The sequence below is a fragment of the Diprion similis genome, chromosome 6 (genome assembly GCF_021155765.1).
Source record: "Diprion similis isolate iyDipSimi1 chromosome 6, iyDipSimi1.1, whole genome shotgun sequence".
Lineage (NCBI taxonomy): Eukaryota > Metazoa > Arthropoda > Insecta > Hymenoptera > Diprionidae > Diprion > Diprion similis.
The window spans coordinates 11,021,835-11,049,185 of NC_060110.1; the positions used below are offsets into that span (position 1 = coordinate 11,021,835).

Consider the following 27,351-nt stretch of genomic DNA (forward strand, 5'->3'; position numbering starts at 1 on the left):
GATCTCTCGTCCTGCGAAGTAACAGCGCCCTGCTAATTTATGAAATTTATTGTACAATCAAAGTTTATTAATAATAAGTAGTATTAACTGACAAGACTTAACACAACGCGTGAAACTAAAGACTTCTATAGCTTTCAAAATTATAATAATGATAGTAATAATCGTATTGATAATTTACAGTATATTAATCACGCTTATAATAAATAATTACAGCTTGTAGCTTAAAATTTTTTCTTTCCAATTTCGGAATAAACAAGCATTTCTACCGGGTGACCTACTTAAAGTTCGGTTCAACAAATTTGGATGAAAATTTCGACAGTATCATTTCATATTCATAATTTTGTACATACTACGGTTATTTCACGATTTGCAAAAGCCATTTATTCGATTGAAAACTTGACTGCATAGATTTATTAAATATAACCCACTGCTGGGTAAGGAGAAATTAAATTGAGGAGAATTCGCTTGTGATTGCACATCATAATTTGTAAAGCGCACACGCAGATTGATACCTTTGAAAGTGACTGTATTCGAAAATGAAAGAGATAATACAATCATCGCAGCAATTTAAAACCACATAGAGAATTCCGTACAAAAGTACCAGAAATTAGCAATTTCGATAAATGACTCAGCTTTACGAATCCAAGCCCATGGTTTCAAACGCATTTTCCTCACCTTCCGTCTTGTTAAGCAATACATACAGTAGGTACAATTATATTTCTTCTATGGTAACTTGTCAAAAACGATTGATACGCATTGTTGTTGTGAGTCCCCGTGACTGATGTCTGAACGAACTGGTCTTACGGCCATGCATCTGTCATATGCCGAAAAATAAGATGAAAAACCAGTTACTGGTCGGGATACGGTATTATTTCGTAAGCAAACAGACAAATCGTGACGTCAGTCGTCTGACGCAGGCTTACCGCTGATTAACTTTTTTTATTACTATTTTATTTTATTTTTCATATCCTTTTAGGTCTTTGAAATCTCCGGTTGAATCGGAACATTCGCTAACCATTAATCAATCGTTGCTAGCACGTAACTTATAACGTATATAAGCCTGCACTCTGCGCATTTGCAATAGAATTCATTAAAAATCAGAGAAGTTGTCTAGAGACTAGCCACGTCGTTTTATTGACTGTGCGTATAATAATTTGCAAAACGTGAGAATATGTTGAGTCAGTTTAGGCCGTTTAGGTTTCACAACTTACTCAACGATCGTAAAATCATGTACGCCAGGTCTCTATTTGAATGCGCAGAAGAAATGTTGAATTTTTTAACTAATCTTACCTCGTTATGTCCTATCGGTGTGAAGAAACTTTTTTTTAACAATGCCTTAAAGTCCACTCAGATTTGCATGTTATTTTTTAGCACATTAATTTACGACAGTGTTTAACGATCATTTTTATCAGCACTTTATGCGACGCCGGTTTGAATTTGCAAAACCCGCAAACTGTTGAACTATTCAAAGAGAAAGAAAAAAATTTCAAGTAATTAACCACACCCGCAGCTGGATATATATAATATGTATATATGTATATACAACCTGACCCAAAATGCTGGTTGAAAAAAATTCTACTACCGACTTTTACATAAGCGTAAGTATTAAATGATCCGTGTAGAATTTTCTTGGAACTCAGGTAAATATAGCTATGCATACGTTAATATCTTTCACACGACTAGCACCGAATTTCGCCACTTGCATGTATTATAAAAGCGTGCATTATTTCATCCACCGGCAATAATCATGGGATAAAATTGCACAGACGCGAATATTCCATGAATTTATTTCAGAAACGTAAAATTGTGAAAATTTTGATTCACTCGTGACGTGTTTCTTCGTAGTCGTCATGATCATATCCACACTTGCTGGTTACTCAACGGGATGAACATTGCGCAAGGCTCACGTAACCACGAAATACGAAATGATGCATATATTTTGCCGGTCTAATTCGCCTTGTGTACAAAATCGTTAAAAAAAAAGTCGCGAGGCGTAATAGCAAGCTGGTGGCTGGTATCTTGTTGCGAAAAGTTCAAAATATCACAATTATCGCTTTTAAAGAACAAATCCAGGGTCGGCTTTACCGAATAAAATTCTATTAGTAGGTATAAGTAGTGCTGTGCTAATTTTTCTTGCGTTCACGAGGACGCGACGTTTATTTATATATATACACTTGCAGCAGGTAAGTCATCAAGTTTCGTGGTATAGTAATTGTAGCAGATCCTCGCGTGTATTATTACTTTTATCCAAGTCGGTTTCGATTTTTTTTTTTTTTTTTTCTTCTTTATTTATTTATTTTTATCCCGCTGTTGTACCTGCACAGAAGTTACGTATGGCAATTCGCAATTGTGCGGACTATATTCATGACTCATATATATGTATGTATATGTAATGCATTACGTGATTTGTATACGAGCAGTTCTGGAGAAATGAGCTGCGCATTTCAACGAATGACCGAACGCTGCAACGGAGCTAAAGAAATTCAGTTTCGACCTGATGTGTCGAGATTTTGGCACAAGCAGTTTAACCAGACCACAAATTATTGCGTCATCTGCCACGCTGCTGCAATTATTATTACACGCATCTTTATATAATCTCATATTATAGTCGATCGTATGTTTAAACGTTTAAATTTTGGCGAGTAGCTATCACGTGATCACTTTACACACTATCGGTCAAATAAAAAAAAAAAAAATAAAAAAATTGCGAGACACTCTTTCGGGTGAATGATTCAGCTATCATTACACCGTCATGGTGATGGTAAAATCCAAGTATCCGGAATTCGGTTACGTGTGAATTTGAGGTATGTTGAAAGGTGCGTCCCCTAATTATAATTTCACTTTCGTTAAGGATGTATCGGTGATCTTCGACTAACGGAGATACCGTAGAGATATTGCTGAATGAGAAAGCACGACGATTTTCAAATGGCACATTATAGGCATCTTCGATGTTACTCGATATCACAGCCTGCGCGAGAGACTCGTTCAGTTGGAATACATGTCTCGACTTTCGACATTTGTAACAATGTTAATACTCGAGCATGCAATTCGTACAACGACAATGGAATGAAACGTCATTGCGAGCATTAAAATTTCGCATGCTTTTTCCCACGCTTCACAGCGTCGCCGTATGTAACGCGGCAATTGCGACGATTGAGAAATTTCAAGTGTGTAGAGAGAAAGGAATCGTGGGCAGATAGATCAGCGCGTTTAGACTTATATTCTTTGCTGCGAATTCGACGATATATTTTTCATTACATATACATATATGTATTTAAGAATGATCGTGAACCACAACGAGAATCCAAGTGTCAGGCTGACGTCAAAAACGGAAAAGTACAGTCGAGATTCAGCCCCGAATATCCCATAACGAGAATGAAATTGTATCGCAGGGTGCAAGGTCGTTCGATTCAAGCCAACATCCCGACTGAAATACGACTCGAAAAACCGTAGAAAGTGAAACCAGAATTTAAGAAGCCGGTGAAGAAGGCTGCGCAGTATCGCCGCCAATAATACCGGTTTGAAAAGAAAGTTTTGGGATAGACCGTCGCTGACGTGACTCTTGGTCGAGCGTTGTGTTGGTTAGGCACCAGCAGCTCTTGACCATTCGTACCTCGCGAGCAAGCTTATCAATGATAATGTTAATCCACCTTTAAATGTGTGTTATGAGGTACTTGTGTGTTCAGGCTGCGGAGTTACGTCGGACTTGTTTTACATTAGAAACGTTTCGGAGGAACGCCCCGTCGTCGTTGCAAATATTTATATTAAAATATGTATATTAGTTTACACCGAAATGTAGGTACATTCTTGCGTAATCGTTTCAACGACACCGATTTCAGATTTTTTTTTCTTTACTTATTATTATACTGCTTGTCTAAATGACGAAATGATTTTCTCAAATATTTCAAACTTTCAGAAATACAGATACGATCACGGATCAGATCGTTGCTTTTATTGTTAATTATAACAGGACATAAGACACAAAAACAACTTGTTATGCTCCGAAATAATAGGCGATGGAAGAAATTGTCGTAACGTCAAGTGATTCTTGTCAGTAAGTTTATATTCGGAATTCACACGTGTGTCGAAAGTTGGTTCTTGAAATAATTATTGTTCTTTATATTGACAACGCACCGTAATTGCAGCTCGATGTAGGACGCGTCTAGTTAATATTAATTAACGAAATGGAGTCGAAATAAAACTTACCTAACAATAAGTAAAATTGATTCCCCGATTGCGAATTTGGAACTTTTTATTTTTGGAATCACTTGGTAGTTCAGCTTGGTAGAAAGATTTTTTCCAAAATTTGGAACACAATTAGATACGAACAAAAATGTTATTCTATGATTTATAACTAGTCGGAATCGCGATGGAAGTTTTGTTCCTAGTTGGATCGTAGATTAAGATAGATAGTTAGCGAAAACTACAACCATGGTCGAGTTAAACGGGAAACACTTGTTATACCCACGTTGGTAAATAATTTCTTGATTTACAGTAAAACGACGAGTGTGATAAAAAATAGTTAAACAAATATTTCACTACACGATTATTGATAGGTAAGTAAAAGGACATCCTTAGAATCGTTCAACCGTTGCTTTGGACCTTGGATATTGATTTGACCCTGCTTAATAATATTGCCCGCGGATTGGTTCCTCTTCACAACCAAATGTCAAACAAAGATGATTCAAGTAAATTATAAGAAAATACGGAGTTCCATTACCGGAGATCTATGATTGTTGACCTATAGCGTATATTGTTTGTTAACCCTAACTATTAGTATAACTCGGTTGTATTATTACCACGACTATAATTTATTTACACTATTATTATTCTTGATGCACGGATAGCAGCGTTCATTTTTACGCATAAAGAGCATCAACGTGAAACGTAGACGTGATACAGACGTTGCAGCAGCACGAAGACAGAGAAACGTTAATTAGTTACTTCCATTTCTACAGAAAAAATTATCAGTATTATTATACTCTCCATTAATACCGCATGCAGTTTTTACTACGAATTTATTAATTTTTTATTGCACCTGAGAAAAGTTGTAAAATCAATTTTCAGACCATAACTATGTATGAATAATGAATATGTACACGATTGTGTAATATGGACACAAATTTAATGGTCATGAATCGCGGTTTGTTAAAATCTGACTCGCATTGCAGGGCAAGGCAGTAATGAAGTAAGCTGATTGTGAGTCACTGTCTGATGTAAGAAACAGAGAGTTCCGGCAATTCGTACCTACACCGATGTACAATTTATTCCCAAATCATTGCAAAGCCTATACCAGAACCTACGACATTAAGTAATCTCAGGTGTATTAATACTTTCATAGGTTATACGGATTGAATTCTCAGGCTTGCGTCGAGGCGCTGGACGGAGAAAAGGTTTACGGCTAAACTACGCGAGATTGTAATTGCATTGTAAAATGCACCCCCGGCGCAGGTTTTCACTGTACAAAAGGAAATTTCGCAAGTAAATTTCATGTCATTTGAAACGTGCGAGTCGGATTTTGTACCGCGGGGAAGCGACGAAACGTTTAATACCGTATCATCAACCACCGTATATTGCGAAATACTTTTTCAATGAAATTGCCAGACAACTGTATTACAGACATTTCGACGAATATAAGAGAGTTATGCGATTTATATAATATATAAACATTTATCCGGTCATGGTACGTGGAATCGCGGTCGGAGAGGTGAAAAAGTTAATACTTATCATTTTTTCCTTTTTGTATTAAATACGTTTTTCGCTATTTATTCATTAATTTCAAAATAGCTATTTACGTGGCATGCCCTTAAACCGCCTGTTTTTTTTGGCAAGGATAAAGATTTCAGGACGAGCTGAAGGCCCTTCGAACTGCGCATCAAAACTACGGAATAAAGACTTTATTCCGCAACTTTGTTCGCTGCCGTATGAAGCGTCACTTTACGGAACGAAAACTGTCGCAAAAAGTGGACTTTTCAATGCCCATGCCGTAAAAAAGAAATTTTTATTTATTCTTTGTACCGTGAAAGTTTACTCAAACAAACTTGTCTTGTAACGAACAACGATGAGGAGAGGATTTATCATCTGGGAAAACCTGACGAAAGATAGAATGTAAACGGAAGGGGGAAGAGTATATTCATGGTTCTTGTAACAGGTTGCGTATGGTTAACCGAACAGCGATTCCATAAGAAGGACACGACCAGTGAATTAGCGGATGGATTTTTACTTGTAAAATGGGACGTTCATGGGTTACACAGAATTGTAAGAGTTTCTTCCCTTCTGAGAAGAGCTGTTAGGGGGTCAGTAATCATAGGAACACAGAAAGATTTCCATGTCGCAATACTAGTATCGACTTGTAACACGCAACGCAAACGGAATATATTTATCAGAAAATTAATTCCTGACTTTTGAAAAAAGATAGGTATACTCATTGAATCATGAGTCATTCCAACGTAAGAGATTTTGAATTTTTCGAATGCGTCAAAATTGACTTACGTATACGAAAAGAGTTTATTTGCACTTAACAAACGTATATTTGGACACGGCAAAATAAATGTTTCGTTATTGTTATAAAATTTAAGTCGAGTCAAATAATGATCGATAGAAATTTGTTGATAGTTAAAAAATCAGATTTGGCTCAACTGAAATTTTATAACAACGACAAAAAATGTATTTCCCCATAGGTATCCGAATATACGATTGTTAAGAGTAAGTGAACTCGTTTCTTAGTGTGTTCTTAATTTGGCACGCATTGTATGCATCGAGCATAGTACTTTGAGGTTTGTGGACATTAATCACCACACTGACCATTGAAATTCGAATGAATGCTATGCGACTGACACGAGCCGCCGATGAGATAGCCAAACAGGGCATTTCTCCAACCACACAGATACTCAATACTTTTCGGACCGTTTAGACCAGCTTATTTCGTTACGACGCTGCTAAAGAAGACGTTATTATACCTACATAAACACCTTGAAGTGTGTCACGTTGCGGACTCGGTGTGCAAAGAAGGACACAGAAAAAATATCACTTGTCAAATATCAAGTATCATATAGATATAGGCATGGGTCATGTGATAATATAACGTCTAATGTAAGATTCGGAATCTCGTCTTTTTTTCATCCGTCTAATGTCTAACTAAGCATTAATTCATGCGTCAGCGTATGTAAGGTATAATTGTTATTAATTAATCATATATCCCTTAGAGATGTAACGGTGCAGGCGATTAGAATAGACTTGCAAGACAATGCATCCGAGGCTAGGAAAGTAAATTCAGTCAACTAATGAACCGCTAACTGGTATGAGTTTTGAGTTTTCACCGTCCCCTCCACAACTCGGAGGTGCCTTTCTTTGCAGAGGCAAAGCCAGCTGAAACTGACTAAAGCGAAGCATTTCTCCGCGCGCATCTAGTTAACCGTTCGCAGTTTACCGTCAAACGTCCCGCGAAAAGGAACCATTAAAAATATTCGAAAAACAGATCGAACCTTTTCGAAAGGAGTGAAAAAATAATTAACGGTTTTTTTTTGTAAAGTATCAATAAATTTGATTAGCCTCTGCGCAATTAATTGTTATAATTCATTCGTACACAAGTCAAATCTTCTCAACTTGTCGATACTTAACTCTGCGTGTGCTTTTCTAACGATAAAATCGAAATATTGAAGAAAAGTAATAATTCTGTAAATTCGGATGAATTTTTTACGTTCAATAACAGATAATCGAATCGATACTCGGTGATTAAAAACCACACACTAATGTGCCTTAGTATTCACCAAATCGTGTGAATAAACCGTTAAACAATCATATAAACAAACAGAGAGTGCAGGTGAAGTAAGAAAGGCATCGTGGTGGATGGGAATAAATCAACAACAGGCATCGCATGCAATAAAAAATATGCATATAATACTCAATATTAATTAATCATGAAATAGCATGAGCGATACGGATCGGTAAAAAGAAAAAGAATAATCGACGGTAATTAGGCGCGAAAAAATCTCAGGAAATGTCGGGTAAAGCTTGTGTGAAAATGAACCCATTAATAGCCGTCGTTTGTGCGATAATAATCGGCAGGATCGAGGCCCAAGACAGCCTTCTCAAATTGGAATCCCCGTTAGTGCTGGACTCGAAGGACATCGAATCCTCGATACACAAAACGCGGAGCCTTCCGCAGCCCGAAGAATCCTTGCGCGGAAATTGGACGACGCTCCAGGAGGATTTGGACGTTTTTAACACCCGATGGCTCGTGGAAAATTGGGTCCAAGGAAAATACCCGGTTACAACCGAGTGCTCGAAGGACATAACGCGGTTCGTTGACGGTTTGAAGCGGAAGGATTTATGGGCGAGAAAGAGTGAGTCTTTGATGAAATCAATTAAACTAACGGATCGATCATTTTCGCAAACCGCGTATCATAACTTATTCGTCTATCGAAATCGTTATTATACCTGCCGCAGCCTCGCATAACATCTTGCGTAACCTGGCACGAAATTTATGTAAATTATTTATTCCGTAAATCCCGTTCCTCCTTTCTTTCAAGTTACGTGACGCAACTCTTTCTCATTTCAACGTTTTACGAATTATTCTCACAGCTACTTCCGTTTATTTATCATCGATGATAACCGCAGGTGAAAAAAAAGGAGAAAATTACCCTTTTCCCCCTTAATTTTAATCGTCAACATTCACGTCAATTCCGACATTTTTCAACGGCATTCTGACGAATAATTTTGAATAACATGACTCGAATGCATACTTGCGAGAATGATTTTCACCGGACGAACAATCACGTTGGGTACAAGTGATTATAATGCGGAAGTATTTTCCCTGCAAATATTAGATAAAGAATTTGCAGCTTAATGCTACCGCACACGCGTCGAGTAAAGATTGTGAAACGATTCGTCTCAAGTCTCGAGGTGGCGTAAGAACACGGACAAATTTATTGTACCAATAGAAAGTTCAGCTGCAGGAGCAGCGCGTTGTTCTGACTTGCTTGATTCGACGGTTGAAGTTTTACACGAATCGGATACGCGCAGTATAAATGTTTATGTGGTGGGTTTCAACATTACGTAAGGTATCAAGGCTGCAGAAACAGCCCTTAAATTTTACTTGCTGGTGGAAAGAATCAGAATGGGACTGGAAATAAAGCGTTGTCAGTGAATAAGAATCGTCGTTGTTGCTTGACAAATCAAAAATGAGATTTGTGAAAAACTAGAAATCGATCAATGCTCAAAAATAATCTTCGTTCGTTTAAGAAAACATTTCATAATTTTAACTGCGACGATTGATTCTCTAGCAAGATTCTGTCTGACATGAATAACACTGTTACTACTTGCTTTGTTATTTCAGAATTTCCGAATATGCAATGAGATTCCGTAAAAGTAGCCGAAGAAAGTACATACATCCGTTGAATGATGATAAATTGTTCGAGAATCATCACTGATTTATCAGTTGCGTGGATCGAATACAATACTTGTTAATGAAACGAGTGAATTTTGAAAATCGTGGTGAAAACTGTGACAAACGTGACCGAGTCATGAGTATTTTACCGATTTGACAAACTTTCTTCGGCGATAAATTGGAATAAAAGCGAGACGGCTTGACCCAATTGGCCCTCAAAGAATTAATCCGACGATAATTTGGCAGACGCGAAGAAGCGATGTGCCGCGTAGTTGATGGTTTTCATTGCAGCAAACATCGGTTTCTCGGTCGGTAGGTTTTTCATGAGAACCCGACGCAATCGCTTCGGGCTGCTTTCAACGCTCGATACGGTTTCACTCGGTTCTCACGTAGCTTGGTGGTGAAACAATGGGACAAATATCTCTCGGGGCATCCCGGATTTTCTTGTCAGTTAACCGGCTTCACAGCAAACGCACGTAAAGTGCACAAACAACAGCCGCATTCGAGTCTCACTTTCGATTATTCCATACATTCTTGGTCAATGCCACCGCTCCTAACGATTGTTTGCATCGCTAATGAGATCTAGATTTTTTCAGTTCATTGTGAGATTGGAGCTCTGAATACCATCTGCAGCTACCGTCGGTAGCGAGAAATTACAGACTTCGTTTTCAAGATCCTCTTAATTACCCTCCGACTGAACGTTAATCCTTGTTCTCGTGGTATTAAATTGTAAAGGTCCCCGCGATATCGTGTCGCAATTGCATTGCGAGTCCGCTTCCTGGTGCAATGCAGCGAAATAATTCAGTGAAAGTATCTAAATAATCATCTCACGGTGCGGTATCGTCATCTGGGTTGTTACACTTGCACGACTGGCGTCTTTCTTAAGACGCAATAAGTCAACTCTTGCGCAGCTCGAGTTTTCTTCGAAAATACCAATATGCCCGACTGGGCTCCCCACGAGTTGAAAATTCTCCGAAACTTTCTACTCCGAGTGCCAAGGCACTCGGTCCAGACCGTGTAATTACCTCCGGTAGTCGCTGCGCCAGGTGCAGGGATATGGAGCCACTTTTCTTTGGTTTCATTGGCGATTGGATAACTATCTGAATGTCCGGTTTCAAGGCCGTAGAGAGTTAACAAGATTCTACTGTCGAAAGGTATAGTAAATATGATCGTACGGGGATTGCTGTTTGAGGCGTACACGTGCTCTTAGAAATGTTCACACTTCTTGGATCAATTGTCAATTCATATCACGGAGCAATTGTATGAGCGTGAGTTTGAATCAAGGTTACAATCAATAGTGACGATATTCGAATCCGATGCAATCTCTGGAGTGTCGAAATTTAGCGAATTGACAATAATTGCACTAATTCAATTATTCCTACAGTCATATTCAGTAAAAAATCATGAATCTCACTGACAATGAACAATCCATAAGCAGATACTCGCTTCAACAATTTCAAATGTCCAGACGAAGCTCAATAATTTCCGGTTCTCTACTCTCTTGAAGTGTTCACAAAAAATAAGTGTCTGCGAGATCTTCGGATAGCTATTCATATTTGCGCGTGAACTTTCCGAAGTATTACGTCCCCAATTTCAGGTAGGATCTTTAGTCCTGTTACATAAAATTATTGCCGGAGGATATTTATACTTCAGTGACTCCGCACTTCAGTATTATATCACGAGCTAGAACATCACGCAATTATTGGTATCGTTAATGTACCTTCTATTTCTCCTTGTCAATTTTTTTCACCACCTTCTCCTATCTTCAATTTCTTTTTATCCAACCAAGATTAATGACACAATCCCGTTGCTCCGACAGCTCAGAATACTTGGACGTATCCGTTGTGGTCTGAAAATTTCACATCTCTCGACTTCCCCGCTCCAGCACACTTTCCATTAATTCTGCTTCACACGTCCACGGAAATAATCCAACCTGTTGCTAATTGTTACTACAGTCACGGTCATAGACGTAACGTAGTCTTAGAGCGGTATAACGACGTGAGAAAGTATTTCGGTAAGAACGTCTCAATGACTCCGGAACAAACAATGCTCATTACCCTCTCAACGCGTTGGTCAACGTGAAACGCACTTGTTAAATGAAACGAAGGTCTTTCAAATTTATCTTGCAAACGTATGACATACTCGCGCGTTACCAGGATACAAGTCATTCGATGACCTAGGCCTTTCTACGGGGAAGGTTGTTTAATCGTTGAAAACAGATAAGACGAAGACTTTAATTATTATTCGTACTTCCAACAACGTGACAGGTAATAAAATACACGATGGGCTTTGCAATTTTCGCTAATACAACGTGCGAAAATTCTAAAATCAAGTTAAAAACGACGCTACGCTGTTCGCGATGATTCTGCAAGTTGCAAAACAGATACTCAACTCTCGATTATACAACGCTGTGTTAACGAGTGCAGGCAGGTTACGTTTTATCCGCTTTCGTGTAGCTTGTAACGGGTAAGATGTTGGGTGAAAATACGCTTCGCACGTCGATCTGAAGATCGATTGATACACGCTGCACGATTCCTGGGCAAAAATTCTTGAATAACACCACAATCTCTCGCAATATGTGATTTACGAATGACTTTGCGGTGAAATAGAAAGTATCTCTGTTGATATTGTTATGTTTATCATTATTACGATTATTATTGTCGTTATTATTATTATCAGTTTAAGCAGCCTAGGCTCGACCAACATCGGATCTCGGTATACGCGTGTTTCTATGACGCGACGTGACAAATAGCATCTCCTACAGTCACGTCGGAGTGCATTTTGTGATCGGTGGTGCATCGGAAAGTGTTTCGACTCTACAGGTACTTGAATCAGAGCGGTTTCCAACTGACAATTACAGTGCAATGTTCGAACCTCAAACTCCGTGACGTTGTTGCAAAGTCATGCGCGTCAAAAGGTGCTTACTTTAAATTGCTGGTTGTACGAAACACGTAATACCCTATATGAAAAAAAAAAAAATAATTTAAACTTAATAACAGAAATGTTTTCCAGCTGAATTGCATCATCGAGAAACAGGTACTGTAATTCTGCTCAATTGCCACGATTTATTACATCGACATTCTTTTTACTTTGTCATTTGACAGCTCTAGGTTCAAATTCAAATCCTGACCCTTATTGAAATGCAAAAACAACTGAATGAAATAAAAATTGACAAGTAAGAGAAGAGTAAACAATCGTCTTATGCTAAATCCCATCAGACATCTTGTTATTGATAATCGAATATTAATTCGACTTGTCAATAGAACACGCTGCACACAATGTTACACGCACAAGCTTGGTGCACATGTATAGTGAAGGTAAAAGCAAACCGTAAAGCCTCGGAGTCAAAGTAGGATGGATCACTTTCGCTGGTTCCAAAGCGTGTTTTGGTTACGAAAATTGGACAGTCCGCGCCACGAATCGTTCACTTTCTTGCTATATGCACACGCGTTCGCCCTTACCTAACAGTAATTAACCAACCAGCATGCCTACGCAGAGTATTCCGAGGGGTCTGCCTACCGAGTGCTGACTCTGACCCAAATAGCTCATCGAGCATAGATACTTGTTATTGAATCGAAATTCATCTTACACAACTGAAACGCATTGCAATTATATGCAGCTTTCTCCTTATCCTTGAGAGACATGTTCGACTAGGTATTTGAATTTTTCCAGAGATGCAGTCATATTGCTGTGGATCTGAAAAATGTCCTTCCGCAGCAGACAGCTATAAAATAGGTCTTGCAAAACAGGTGTCAGTAACGGTTTTAACAGTCTATATGGTCTATGGTCGTTCGGCTTCTCTCTTATTTGATGTCAACTGACAGCTCATTATGGTCTCGCAATATGTGCGCGTGGCATGGCGTTCTAAGGCCCCCGGGCCTTCTGAGCACATGCTGTGCGAAGATATGTAGGTGTGGTGGGAAAACTTGGCGACCACCTTAAAACTGTAACATATTCATACGTACACGTTGGGTTTGTACATGAATCGAGATAGCGGAGCGTGATGCTTTCGGTTATGAAATCTGTGCGCATAACAGGCATTGCCATTCGTACATTATGTCAAAACCCATTCAGTAATATGCTTTCGTAATCCATGGCGAGGATGCGACGAGGCTTCTGTTGCTTAGGTTGACGGCAGCAATTATAAGAGTCCTGCCAGTTTTTCTCACTTTGAATATCGTACTTGCTCTGTATTATTCCACCATCGTTTCAATGCTTCCTGAAATTTCTGCAGGACACGAATTATGCAAGAGGAATGGTTCCGCGATATTACCGGAGATAATCGCAATGTGAATGTCGCACGATGTATACTGCGATCCGGATATGATGCAGAACAAAGTGGTCAACATGGTGACATATGGCAACAAAGCCGGCAAGAAAGCCGTTCTCTTTTCAAATCACTTTCCCTGACCATAACGACCGCTGACTCGACGCGATATTACGGCACAAAAAAATCACCACGACGCTGCTTGTCTCCAGGTTCGAAACAACGAGGGCAAAATCGGTTCCAGTCGACTTTCGGTCGTTATTACTTGCTGTTGTATTGACACTAGTTAATTCAGGCACTAGACAAGTCTAAACATTCGAGACAGGCTTCAGGCTTGATAGTATTCAAATTTTTTAACTTGACAAAAGTATTTTTCGGAGAAGTCGATGCTTTAGAATTAGTTACACAAAATATCACAACTTTTGGACAAATTTTTTTTCCTTTCCTACAGTTGATTCGTCACGACACCAATTGGAGTATGCCACACATTTTGGAGAAATGAGAGTAAAATATTATTTACATCGGCACTAGAGTTAATCCTGATAAAAGTAGCGAACAATGGTTGAAGAAAGCACGAGTCTAAATCGTCAGAGTTTCTTAATAAACGCGGAAGAACTTGGCTCGTGTGGCTTCGCCGGATAACAAAACTATCCCAGAGAGTGATGATCTGTCTGTGAACTTCGCGGACAATTAGCCTCGGCAATGGCCATAAGAGAAACACGGTAGATCAAAACGACAGCGTTGAGACTGGGTCACCATTATGGTTGTGAGGCGGGTAACTGAGGATTACGACGAAGGTGTTGCAAGATTACGATAAACCGGTTGAGAGGTGTGGATTCCGAAAGGTGGATAGAAAAGCGAAGAATGTAGTTTCTTTGCAATCAAGATTCCAGCACATTCGCTACACTAGACCGATCCAATTATGGCCGGTTATTCCCGCGATGCACGGACATTGCATTGCAGTGAACCATGCCAAGTTGAAAATAAGGTCTAGTACGCCAAGTGTAGTTGAACTTGACTTTGAATCGAAGTTCATTCAAGACACCAACAATGACACAACTCTTACAGAATCCATTGTCATTCTAATTTCATTGTAATATATGTACGTACCTCGGCTAAATCTGATCTGGACCAATACACCTTGCATGCATAATAATAGACACCAAGCTCCTCACTAGTCCTCGGACGAATTTCGTATCTCACGCATACGAAATGACTTGCCATACGAAACGTTCTCTGACTCAACGGTGATGAATTTTTTCACGGATGAGCAGTGAGCACATACCTGGAACTGATCATAAAATACCCGCCGCTTTCACTCGCAGCATCCTTCGATGTTGCGTAAACTTTCGACGAAATATGACCTTGGTATCGTTGTGATGGAACCGCTAGTATCAACTTAGGACTCAATCTTCCGAATGTAGTTATATCATTGTAATTATTAGACGCCTGATTATCCAGTTGCGCATTATTCGAGAGGCCAAGATCTATGCACGTACAAATTCAGCTGATCATCTTCAACCAATATTATGTTCCGAGATGAATTGATCGCATACACGAAATACTCATACATTCCGGAGACTGGACGGATACTCGTTGCCTGGAACTCTGACCATAAAAGATTTAAACGTGCTCGTTACCCCGTATAAATTTGCAATTAAAGTAAGATACGATTGTTCCGACCGCCTGCGGTATTCGCAAAGGATTCTTCCATGCAGCCTTAACCAGCACGCCTTCGTTACGCCCAACAGAACTCGTTCGTTCAGGGACGATAGTAACAGTGCAGCTTCCTCGATGGTGCAACAGCAAAATTGAACTTCGGCTATATATATACGACGAAATTCACATTTATATATATATATATATATATAGCCAAAGACCAAAGCCACAATTTATCCACGAAGTCACATCTTTTGGTTGAAAAGAAACAAAAAGAACAAAAACTGACAAGGTTATACTTATACTGAAAATCTAATGATCAGAAATGTGCCATTTATCATATTCGAAAGAATGAATAATTAATGAATTCAAATGGCACGCTTCAAACTTCGGAGGCGGTTTTGTCGTCTCTGTCATTTGGCAAGAAGTAACCAAATGCGATTCGTAATATCCCCGTCAGAAAGTATAATTTTGAAATACTACCCGGTTGAATTGCGACTTTTTTTTGAGACCCACATAAGACCGGATTCCGTTTCACGTTATTGCTTGCTTCCACGCTGGCGCGGGAGATACTCGAGGCCGAAGTTTGATGCCATCCACGATGAGGTAACACTTTCTATTCGGGAAGTAAGAAAAGTTATCTAACCGCTGCTCACCGAACCAGACACCATTCAAGCATCTTCAAAGAGAAGCGACTCGCATCGCCTTCTGAGATGAAATAACCACTCATTACAATTGCCTGTGTATAACGAAAGGCTTGCTTACTTGCTTGCTCTGCAATTTTTCATTCGTTCCCCCAACTGAAATCGAGGCTAGACTTAAAATAGATCCAAAACGAAACGGCAAAATAAATCAAATCGGTCATACTTTCACATCAGTATTTTTCCTTACGTTTCATCCGGAAACCTGCAGATCCATTATAAATTTTTATACAAAATCCTTAAACAATTGTGAATAAGTCTGAATTCATACGACCATTTGAATCGGATAAGACATGAAACACGCGCAACTAGTTCCAATCATCTATTCCTCTTCTATTCTACCAGCAACATTGACAAGCACCTTTGATTCTTCATGTTACCAGAAAAAAAAGACATAATTCTAAGGCTTCAATACGTTTCGTTTCAGTGGACGATGCCTCTGGAAGATTTGCAAACAGTTTCTACTGGGGAAATTCTTACTTCATGGGATCAGCAACGGAGTGTAGCTTCATCGGGATGGACTACAACAAGGGAAACCAACATTTCACGACAGCCTCGACCGAGGTTCGTGAGTTTACCTCCGAGCCAAGAAAGAAAAAGAATTATGGACTGAGTGGAGCCGGTCTCCTTTCGCCCACCATCTCCGATATCCCACCATTTAAAATTGGCTTTTATATGATCAAGATCAACGTGAACGGATCCGTTAGTCCAGTGGTAGGTGCTTGCTTTCCATTCAATACAATGCTAATTGTTCAAGAACTAGAGCTGCTCAATCATCTGAGCAAAAAATATTGACTAGAGTACAATAGCAATTTGTCATGTTGCTAACAATAAGACATATCTACAAATGCTTTACAGCCGCGTAAAATTCACGTTGGAGTTTGCCTTCCGTTTTCTTGTACCTCGTCCGACGTCACCGTGGTGGCAAAACTGGCGGCCAGCAAATCTGCGGCTAAACATTCCAGCATTGATAAGGTTCGAGATCAGCACAACCCGTATGATATGTACACAGACCCCGTCTTCTGGGCATTGTTGTAAGTATTTCGGGCCCTTTTCTGCTTACGTGTTATGTAATCCATTCTCTCTATAATGGCGAAAGAGAGAGAGAGAGAGAGAGAGAGAAAGTGATTGACAGAATTTTGTTTAAAATCGATTAAGGTAGTTCACTCTTGGTTCGAATGACATGCAAATTCGGCTCTCACAACTTTTTATTCAACCAATAACTTTTCAGCGGGTCGACTGTCCTCGTGATAGTCCTAATGACTACTGGTACCACTTACGATGTCTATCTGACAAAAAAGGTAAAGCGTGCAACATTGAACTACGACTTGGAGAAGCATGCAAAATTGGAACAATTATCCAGTGGAAAAATTTCAAATGGTAAGTAGAGGCGGTTTCTTATTAAATTCAAGTCGTATAAAGTACTTTCAATTACGTAATTTACACGGAATATATTGAGTCGTTGACTCCAGAGAACAAAAAAGGCTTCTCGAATAAAAAAATAATTATCATCTGGCTCACCGATGTCGAACGGAGTTTGTCTACACGCGTATCTTTCAATCTTTTTGGGAAGAAATTGTAAGCCGGATACTTACTGTTAGTGAAAACATCTGTCGATGATGTAACATGAATTCGCTACTGTTATGACAAATATAGACTTTTCGGGAAATTATTTTTGCAAAGAAGAATATAATTGTCGTCAATGTTATTTTATACCATGAATGGGAATATGAAATGTAGTGCAATGCTTGTAGCTGAGTGAAACAATTTAGTAATAAAAACTTGACGAATTCCCATTCATCACGAACACGATGTGAGTTTGTAAAAGACACGACAAAAGCCAAGCCTATATAATAAAATTTGAAATTCTATTATCAATTAAAGTTTGATTCCATTTACCGTGCCGTAGTTTTTCAGGATAAATTCCACTTTCTTGTTCCAGTTCCTGACCACGGTGCTAACGGCGTGACTTCAATCAACAACAACAATGACCACGAAAGCATTCCTCCCCCGCCACCCGAGCCAGAGAAATTGAGTGAGTTAATTTGTCAATCTTCGAATACGAGAAATAAATGTTATTTGGAGCCCAGAGAATGACGTGGCTGAATGGAGAGTATAGGTATGGCTTAAGTCTTCTATCAATCGCATAGAGAAATATATGCAGTGATTCCACGCTGTAAAGAGGAGAGAACGCTCATGCATTGATGTAACGCGGAAAACAGTCAAATGCAGTCAAGCGTGTAATGCAACGTTGCTGATTCAATGAGTAAAGATGTCATGCATAGTACATCCGCGTGGTTCGTAGAAATTATTCTTGAGAGAAAGGAAGAGTGCGCTTTGATATTACTCTAACAAGTGGTGTTCAGATATATATTTGAGCTTTCACTAATCCACTGCCAATAAGCTCTATGAAGCATTACTGCACTCCACAACGAAAGTGCATTAAAAATAGTAAAGTTACATCAGCTTGAAAGTTACGCACTTATATGACCATCGTCGATTATTTTCAGTATGGCATGAATTTCATTCTGTGAAAAAATTGTTAAATCATAAGTAGTGAAATTCATGAATCCTATAACGAAGAAACTATAAGCAACATGTATCTGTTAGCGAGAGATCTGGATAAAGTGATTTTTTTTTTTTTTTTTTAAACTAATAAATTGAGTTCAATTCACGGAGCAAGATTGTGACATCACTGCTGTCAATTTTCATAGTTTTCCCAACTGAAACTAAAATTGCAAAATTTTTCTGTGTTTTCAGGCATATTCGAGGAGTTGTTGCTATCGTTTTCCGTAAAGACAAACTTACGAACAATTTGTGACAAGTCAGTAGGCAGTGACACGATAAGCACCATCCACGGTTTGAGAGCAATATCGATGGCCTGGGTGATCCTTGGCCACACATGCATCGTGGTGTTCAAATATTCGGACAACATGGAGTATCGCAAGGTTGTCGAGAAGAGATTTCTCTTCCAGACGGTAACGAGCGGTGCCTTCAGCGTTGACACGTTCTTCTTCATGGGCGGCCTCCTCGTTTCCTTCCTCTACTTCAGGACCAATGCCAAAGGGGATTTGCACAGGCTGACACAAGGCACGCAAGGATTCCTCGCTGGCACGCTAAAATTCATAGGCTTCATATCCTATAGATTTTGCCGACTTACAACACCCTACATGTTCGTTCTTGGCGTTGTCGAGGTCTCGATGAAGTGGTTCAATGCCAATTCAGTCTTTGAACCGCCCACAGCTGATCACTACAATTGTCCGAATTACTGGTGGAGGAATTTGCTCTACATAAACACACTTTTCCCGGTCGATGAAATGGTTAGCATATGCACCTTCTTTGTTTATTTATTTTTTTTATCGATAAGAAGTAACTTTTTTCGAGATACGCTTTGACTATTTACTATATCATGAACATTGACGTGGAATTTTGAATTTCAGTGCATGCTTTGGAGTTGGTACGTCGCCGACGATACGCAGTTTTACGTCGTTGGAGCTATAATACTAATCGTAGCGACCAATCACGTCAAGATTGCTGCATTTTCGACTGCAACATTACTCCTCAGTTCCTGGATAGTAACGGCTTACATCGCTTATACCAACAACCACATGCCAAGCTCGGACGATCCCCTCGCATTGTTTGACAAAATTTACGACAAGCCTTGGACGAGGCTTGGTCCTTATTTGATCGGGATGTCCGTAGGATATTTACTCTTCAAGACAAACTGCAAAATTACTATGTCCAAGGTTCGTCTTCGCTTTACGCATATTTCACACCCACGCGCCTGTGGTTTTGTCGTCTTACACGAAAAACGCTACTTGAAAAATATCGACATTCAAATACTGCCTTCCGTATTTCAGATGACGGTTACTGTGGGCTGGCTACTGTCAACAGCGTGTCTTCTCAGTTTACTTTACGGTTTGTACGAGACGGAATTGAGTCTTGCAACGGCTGCTGCGTACTCTTCCTTAAGTCACAGTGCATGGTCACTTGGACTAGCATGGATAGTCGTAGCGTGCAGCACGGGTTACGGAGGTCAGTTTACAGAATATATAAAAAATTATCTATAACTTTAACGCCTAAATCTGTTTAAATTATTTAAATTGCACAATTATTCTGAAATTGGATAAAGGTAAAGAGAAGAAAACTTAGTTCAATTCCGTGGATTCCTTTTTCTCTGCCTGTTTTCTCAGATCTTTTTACAAAGATGATAACAGATCAATTAATGCTTCAAATCGTATTAATGACCTTTTTAATTTTTCGCATTCAGGTTACGTGAACAGCATATTATCGGCACCAATTTTGCACCCGTTTAGCAGAGTTACTTACTGTGCCTACCTTGTCCATCCTATGGTTATTCGACTAACAGCAATGAATCTAGACGCACCGTTTCACCTTGGGAAAGATACTGTGGTACGTGAACATTAACGTAAATACCAGGAGGGTATGATATTCGCCTGGGCTGCGTTAAACTCGGTTAAAACAAAGAATTAACGTGTGTAACTTACTTTTCAGTTGATAACATTCCTCGGGCAGTTCGTTCTTTCGTACGCCTTCTCATTCGCGATTTCTCTGGCTTTCGAGGCTCCGGTTGTCACTATGCTGAAGATTCTAGCGCCGAACAAGCGAAGAAGAATTCAGCGAGATCCTTGAACCCAAGAATGTGTTAGATTAGATGATCGTTGAATTTTGGTGCAAAAGTGCTGTACGATTGTTGCGAAAAAATGTGATACTCCATATTGTAATAGGAGTGACGAATGCAGGTGTATAAGAGTCAAGAGAGAAGCTTGTGTAATTGTGTACTTCGATAAAAACCATTAGGCGTAGTTTTATCATGCAGCTATTACCTATAGTACGTTTTTATCAATTGTTTAAGATATTTGTATCAAGGCATACGAGAATTATTCGGCGAGCATTTGACGTGGGTACTAAAGTATATTATACGACTATATGTATACTTGAAAATAACGAGACGTAAACTGTACTTTGGTACATTTTGGTACCTGAATCAAACACTTGCCAAGGAGTGTTTTGTTGGAATGAAATAATTACAATTATTTCGAATGCAATTCTCTCCGTCTCTCTCGGGCCTTCTTTTTTCTTTTTACAAGTGAGATAATTTTCAAACATAAGTTATTTAAATTGTATGTAATACGCCCTAACGCGTTACGTCAGTATATCTTAATATTGTACACCCCATTACCAACATGTACCGTATTCATTAGATTTGTTCTGATTATACGATCTATAATTTTTAGACACGTTTTATCTTTAGCCTGTAAATAATAAAATACAATTTCTATATAAAACAAATCACGAATATCACTTTTGATTAACCATCAATCTGTAACCCACCCGTATCTACTTGACCTTAATTCATCAAAAACTATAAACACCCTACGATTTTCAAACAGTTGGATGATCTCGGGTGAAAAAACAGATAAATCAGAATCACGAACGCCGACAGACAAAGGCCCCTATCTTACCGACGGTGCGAAGAAAGGTGGCAGCGTTGACTCGAAATTCGTTCCATTTACCTGCGGAATCGGCAACTTCACGCACCTCGCCAAGGAATTGGATATCCAGGTTCGTAGCGCCGCTTTATTATACGTACCGGATGCATAACACATCCAGTCAACGAAAATGGAGTCGCATAGATTGCTGTACGTGAGCCATGCGAGCGACGCAAGCAAAAGCGCCACTAGCGACATCTAGAAGTTGGGATAAAAGCTCGTCCGAGCACCGCCAACTTTTTTTTTCTCCTTCAAATAGCCTGCAGTACGTACACTTCTATAGGACTCCATTTTCTTTGATCCAGTAAGTGACTCACACAGAGTCGCGAAAGGCGTTTGCACGTATATGCGTATATCGTACCGTATATGCGTGCACACATCGCGACTCGTCGCGCCGTTGTACGGAGGGAATATTGCATGGTCGTATTTGGGAAGCGGCACAGATATTTTTCCGACATTATCAGGTAACCATTAGTTTTTCTGGTTATAGGACAAGAGTATACCACCCTTTTAGCAATAGCCAACGAACGATTTAACCACTCAGCAGCCTGTTGATAACGAGAAGAAGGAGAAGGCAACTCGCTTGCCGTCCTGACGTCACGTCATGTCATATTCGTATCAATATTGTCTCATTCTTTTTTTCCAACTTGCTTTATAAGGTAATTGCGGTTACTCGGTTGGGATTACGTGACTGAATGTCCCGTTTCTTTACCGCATTCCATAATAATCTGCCAATTTCGCATTTCGGGGTAGGAAGTACGTACGAGTTCGGTGATCTGCACGTCGTTTTACATTGTTCACTGATTTCCTAACCATGATCAGCTCTGGAATATACACATGTATGGAAATCCCCCGGATCTATATCGATAAGAAATATTAGAATGGAATTTTTAATCAAAATATTTTTTATATAAACTTGATACGTATTTATCATTTCACAAGTCACAATTGTTTTTAAGAATGCTTTACACAGTGTTTAAAAAAATCCTGTATCGATTCTTTGCAATTCGCTTAGTTTTGTGTTTCTGAAATTTTTTTGTTGCTATTCCGAAATTGAATATCTTCAAATTTATACACCGACGAAAATTTTGGGTGGATCGACTTGTACGTTTCCTACTTAGATAATACGTTACACGCTCTGCTACTCCATCGATTCTTTTTGAAATTTTTTTTTGAAACTTTGAAAACACATATTCAGGATAAAAGTGTTGAGTAGATATAGGCTTTTATTCTAAGCCACATATAAGTTTTACAAAAGAACTTCAATGAAAAAATTCCACAGCTTTCAGCTTACAAATATTTCTATCACCATCCATGTATTTTATATATCATATGTTGATAGAAAAGCATTACATCGATCGAGATACGCCTTAGAAATTTTTATCTGATTCCCAGTGGAGGATGCGGAGAAATTATATGGATTTGAAAATGTTGTAAACGGAAGAGCAATGATAACATTAATAATAACAACAACAATGATCAATTTACAGAATTGACGTGTAACTAATAAAGATGGCGGAGCCCGAGCTATCAGGCGATAGTCTAATTCGACCCGAAGTACGTCTTCGTCAATATCTGTACGTCGGAAAAGAATACCCAAATTATCAACCAGGCAATTGGTTTTTCCACAAATATTACGAAGAAGGACGCGTTCAGTCCATAAAAAATATAGTCGAATCTAAGAACCCATTAGTAGCAATCGACTTGATTAAAAAGGTACATAGTTTATATCTGCTAACCAATATTTTTCTAATGATTCCTTAGCCACAAAGGTAATATCGATATTGAGCTGCGTATGAATATTTGATTATCTCTATTCATTTTCCTTTCCAGGCTTTTGAAAGCAAACTGGTACAAAATCCGGAAACTCTGATATTTGCACTTGCAGTATGTGCCCGACAGACTGAGAACGAGCGTCTGCGCCAGGCTGCTTATGATACGGTAAAAAAAATTTGTGTAACGCCGCAAGATTTCATTCTGTTCGTCAAGTTTGCTTCTCAAATAGCCAAGAGCGCACCGGAACCGAAACACGGTTGGGGTGGCGGATGGCGAAGAGCTGTAAATGATTGGTACTTGTCCAAAGATCCTCTTGATTTAGCAAAGTGCGTTACCAGATACAGAGGCAGATATGGATGGACTCACAAAGATATTGTGAAATTATCTCATCCCAAAACAGACGACATTGGTAATTTGAATCACCCGATATTATTTAGATTCATTCACATTACAATTACGTTTCATACTTGTTGGAATAGTGCCAAAAATTTGCTCTTTTTGAGACTGGACAAGCAATAATCAAATGCTCTCAATATCACATATGAATAATTGATGTATCAACTTTGTATGTAAAATAGCAAAGAAGGCTGTTCTGAAGTACGTATTGTTCGGATTGAAAGAAGCGAAAAAAGAATTTGGCGATAAACCTGAAGCTAAGGAAGTGATTCAGTATATTGAACAAGTTGAAGAATTCAAACACTGCGAGGATGAAATCTTGGCTGGTAGATTACTGGAACTTTATAATCTCACGCTGGATCATATACCTGGGCATTTACTGAAATGTAAAGAGGTAACTTTTGCAGATATTAATTTGGAATGTTAGTAAAAATGGGAATAAAGTATTGACATAGTTAATCAATATGATCAGGTATGGAATTCATTGATACCAGCAATGAATATAACCATGCTGCTTAAAAATCTCCAAAGAATGCACAACTATGGAGTACTGGAACAAGCTGGTGCGGCAGTCGATAAAGTAGTCGATGAAATATGCAACCAAGAGAAGCTAGCCAATGAAAAGATTCATCCAGCTCTGGTTCTAATCACAATTAAGAATTACGAAAAATCTGGCCGGTATGTAATCTAATATGTTCTGTATTCTAGGCACAAATTTACCCAACATATTTTCTATAACCGTTGAATTTTTGTTTCTTTATCAGACCTTTATCGTACGAAAAACAGAAGGCCAGAAAAACCAAAATAAGATCAGTGATTATACCGCCAAAACCGACAAGAAAAATTGTTGAAGCTCTGTACAAAACACTTGAATATTCGTTTAATGTAAGTTGTATAATTCTGACGCATCATTGCTCATCAGAAAAATGCATATTAATGTTTTATTATTATCTCCATCTCAGAGTCTGGAACCAACGGGTCTCAAATACATGATTACAATAGACATGAACAAAGCTATGCAGGGCAGTCCTGCATGGCGGTGTGGAAATCTCAGTTCGGCAGAAGCAGGATGTCTGATAGCACTGTGCCTTCTTCGGAGTGAGGTGAACGTAACAGTAGCAGTTTTCAAAAAATTTTCTGTTCACGAGGTATATTTGAATAAAAATGCATCATTGGGACAAATTGTGAAGAAAATGAAGCAAACGCCAACAGGCGATGTTAACTTGGAGAAGCCAATGATTTGGGCGGCTGAAAAAAAGAAACAATTCGACGTATTTATAAATGTAGTCGATGTTGTTGACAAAAGATTTGGAAATGAAGTGAGAACTGACAATCCTAGGAAAGCTATCAAAGAGTATCGAAGCAAAATGGGGCTAAAAAATGCAAAGTAAGTGCTTGTAACACATTGTGACGTATAATATTCTATCATTTTACCAATGTACTTATTTATGACATTTATTATAGATTAGTAACCTGTGCGATGGCAACTGCACAAATGGTACCTCATAGCGACGACAACGAAAGTATTCTTACTATCTGCGGATTTGATGAGAATGTTCCAAAAATTATCGAAGCTTTTGCAAGGTCTCTGTTTTAATTGGCAACGATATAACCATTTCTAACAGCCACAAATGTCTCGAACAACAACCAAAGTGAAGAAAAAAAAAAGGAAAAATACGATGTACATATATCAGGCAAGAGCGACCTACACGAATTGGCTATAAAACATGAGTGTATGACAAGTTATAAAATTACAAATCACCTTCGAGAGTGAGAACAGCATTCAATCATGCGAGGTTAATCAATTGCATTTGGCAGTTGCAAAGGAAGTTATATTTTTCATCTTCCGATTCTTAATCTTTATCTGTCCTGCACGTACAATACCTATAAGTAACACAGCGCAATCGCCAGACATCAGACTTGAAAACACTTTCCAGGTTCATCATTTAGAGTATCTTGACTTTGGAGAAAAGGATACTTAGAGTCCAGAGCTTAAGAATAATTATTGTGTGACATTAGAAGTAATTGTATAATTTTTTTCGATCAAGGTCTAAAATTTTTTACGCACTTCAGGCTATTGATTTTAATTTTCGTCTGGAGTTTTTTTTTTTTTTTTTTTTTCAAGATTCTTAAATTATCTTTTATGCATTATTTGCCTATAACTGGATAGAAACATCTACGTTTGATCGTAGTAGAATCAAGAATCATTTTCTCAATAGATTTTGTGTTGTCATTTTCATTCGATATGAATAATGAACAATATCGATATGTAAAAAACTACGTAGATACATCTACGAAAAGATTGGTATTTAGAAAAAGTGAAGTTATTTCAAATGATATAATAATTGAAGTAATTAATATTGCCTAGTGTAATGAAAGATAGACTACATAATTACTACAACCGCCTAATATGTTTTTTACTTTAATGTAGACTGTCGACGAGCCACATAGACTGATCTTTTTGATAAAGCTCTGGTTATTTATCGATTTATTAGCGTCGTTTAGATCATTTCATGAATATATTATTCTAGATTTAATATTACTCGGGTCGACATGGCAGAACTATTTAAATTGTGACTTGACTACCGCTAATACGATAATGCAAAAAAAAATTAACAATTGTCGAGACATTTGCCTCACATATAATTCCTTTCTCAGATAGACTTTGAACATCTCGTTGCTATTATTAGCATCTCTACGGAAAAAAACGTCAAAGTACGTAAACACAGATGGCTTAGTAAATATCTATCATATTGTGTTTCGCTGTGATGTGTACATCATTCCGTGTCATCTTGGTATGTTTCTTTACAAGTCAAGGAAAAAATTATCAACGAGGCTGTTAAATTCATCTTAATTTTCCATGACAGATGAGAAATCTAGAAGGTTTTAACTTAGCACGTGATTAACAACAATGAAAAAAAATGGGCACTCTCTATTTAATAAATATATTAGAAAAATACAATATTCGTTATTTTACACTATGAATCTTTGACGCTAAGTTGATACCACTACTAAATAATGATTTCATGTGATTACAATTAAGAATAACTCGAGAATTTTTTCAAGAAGGAATTGTTTTCTATCCCTATGCTTAATGTCACTCTACTTATGGAAAGTTAACGAATTTTTATTGCTGCTTTTGTTTAACAGTTCCAAACATGTTGATTTCAAACCGGTAGTCGAACGCAGCACAGTATTTAGGCTTACGATTGTACAGTATGCTTGATACATGTAATAATATTAAAAAAGTGCATGTTGTAACATTAGCTTTGCTTCAAATTGATCCTGCTTTTAGCTACAGGCTTGCGGTAATTTGACATACGTTTATTGTGTAATAATTCCATTTCGAATGCATAATGGATTAGAAATTCGCACACTCCCGGTATACACCAGTTGATGGAAAATGAGAAAAAAGTAGGAAGAAAGAGATTGATTAAAATTGAAAAATTTTCACTGTGATATGCATTTAACCCCAAAGAGTGTAAGCTTACAATTTTTAGTGTAATTTTTACTATTATTTCATATTTGCCATATCCAAAGTGAAGAGAATTAAACACTGAATATCCCTCACACTGACATACTGTGATACAAAATACATTGTTATCGTTGAAACTGGAGAAATGAATAAATAAATCTCGGGAGTGTGCTTAG

General features: G+C 38.3%; 2 protein-coding genes across 3 annotated transcripts; both read left to right on the forward strand.

The window, feature by feature from the left end:
* Positions 1-7,643: 7,643 nt before the first annotated feature.
* LOC124406886 (nose resistant to fluoxetine protein 6) lies at positions 7,644-21,300 on the forward strand. Its single transcript, XM_046882546.1, has 10 exons — positions 7,644-8,345; positions 16,443-16,729; positions 16,874-17,049; positions 17,247-17,395; positions 17,958-18,050; positions 18,776-19,335; positions 19,456-19,761; positions 19,876-20,050; positions 20,286-20,428; positions 20,531-21,300. The coding sequence occupies exons 1-10, from the start codon at positions 8,000-8,002 to the stop codon at positions 20,666-20,668; spliced, it is 2,373 nt and encodes a 790-aa protein (XP_046738502.1). The 5' UTR covers positions 7,644-7,999; the 3' UTR covers positions 20,669-21,300.
* A 601-nt stretch (positions 21,301-21,901) lies between these two features.
* LOC124406887 (60 kDa SS-A/Ro ribonucleoprotein-like) lies at positions 21,902-25,741 on the forward strand. Of its 2 annotated transcripts, XM_046882548.1 has the most exons (9): positions 21,902-21,992; positions 23,019-23,244; positions 23,362-23,713; positions 23,883-24,094; positions 24,173-24,378; positions 24,465-24,585; positions 24,663-25,087; positions 25,165-25,590; positions 25,698-25,741. In XM_046882548.1, exons 2-8 carry the CDS (start codon positions 23,041-23,043, stop codon positions 25,295-25,297), a joined length of 1,653 nt encoding a protein of 550 aa, XP_046738504.1. In that variant the 5' UTR covers positions 21,902-21,992; positions 23,019-23,040; the 3' UTR covers positions 25,298-25,590; positions 25,698-25,741. The 2 variants fall into 2 exon arrangements, with proteins under 2 accessions (XP_046738504.1, XP_046738503.1); XM_046882547.1 differs by lacking the exon at positions 21,902-21,992 and having other exon boundaries at positions 22,838-23,244.
* The last annotated feature ends 1,610 nt before the right edge of the window (positions 25,742-27,351 follow it).

Excerpts from the sequence above, each read along its gene's own strand:
- LOC124406887 (XM_046882548.1), top strand. The coding sequence starts at position 23,041 with ATGGCGGAGCCCGAGCTATCAGGCGATAGTCTAATTCGACCCGAAGTA. Across the intron at positions 24,095-24,172 it reads ATTTACTGAAATGTAAAGAG|GTATGGAATTCATTGATACC; the intron begins GTAACTTTTGCA and ends CAATATGATCAG. Across the intron at positions 25,088-25,164 it reads ATGGGGCTAAAAAATGCAAA|ATTAGTAACCTGTGCGATGG; the intron begins GTAAGTGCTTGT and ends CATTTATTATAG.
- LOC124406886 (XM_046882546.1), top strand. The coding sequence starts at position 8,000 with ATGTCGGGTAAAGCTTGTGTGAAAATGAACCCATTAATAGCCGTCGTT. Across the intron at positions 17,050-17,246 it reads CCCGTCTTCTGGGCATTGTT|CGGGTCGACTGTCCTCGTGA; the intron begins GTAAGTATTTCG and ends ATAACTTTTCAG. Across the intron at positions 18,051-18,775 it reads ACCCGAGCCAGAGAAATTGA|GCATATTCGAGGAGTTGTTG; the intron begins GTGAGTTAATTT and ends CTGTGTTTTCAG.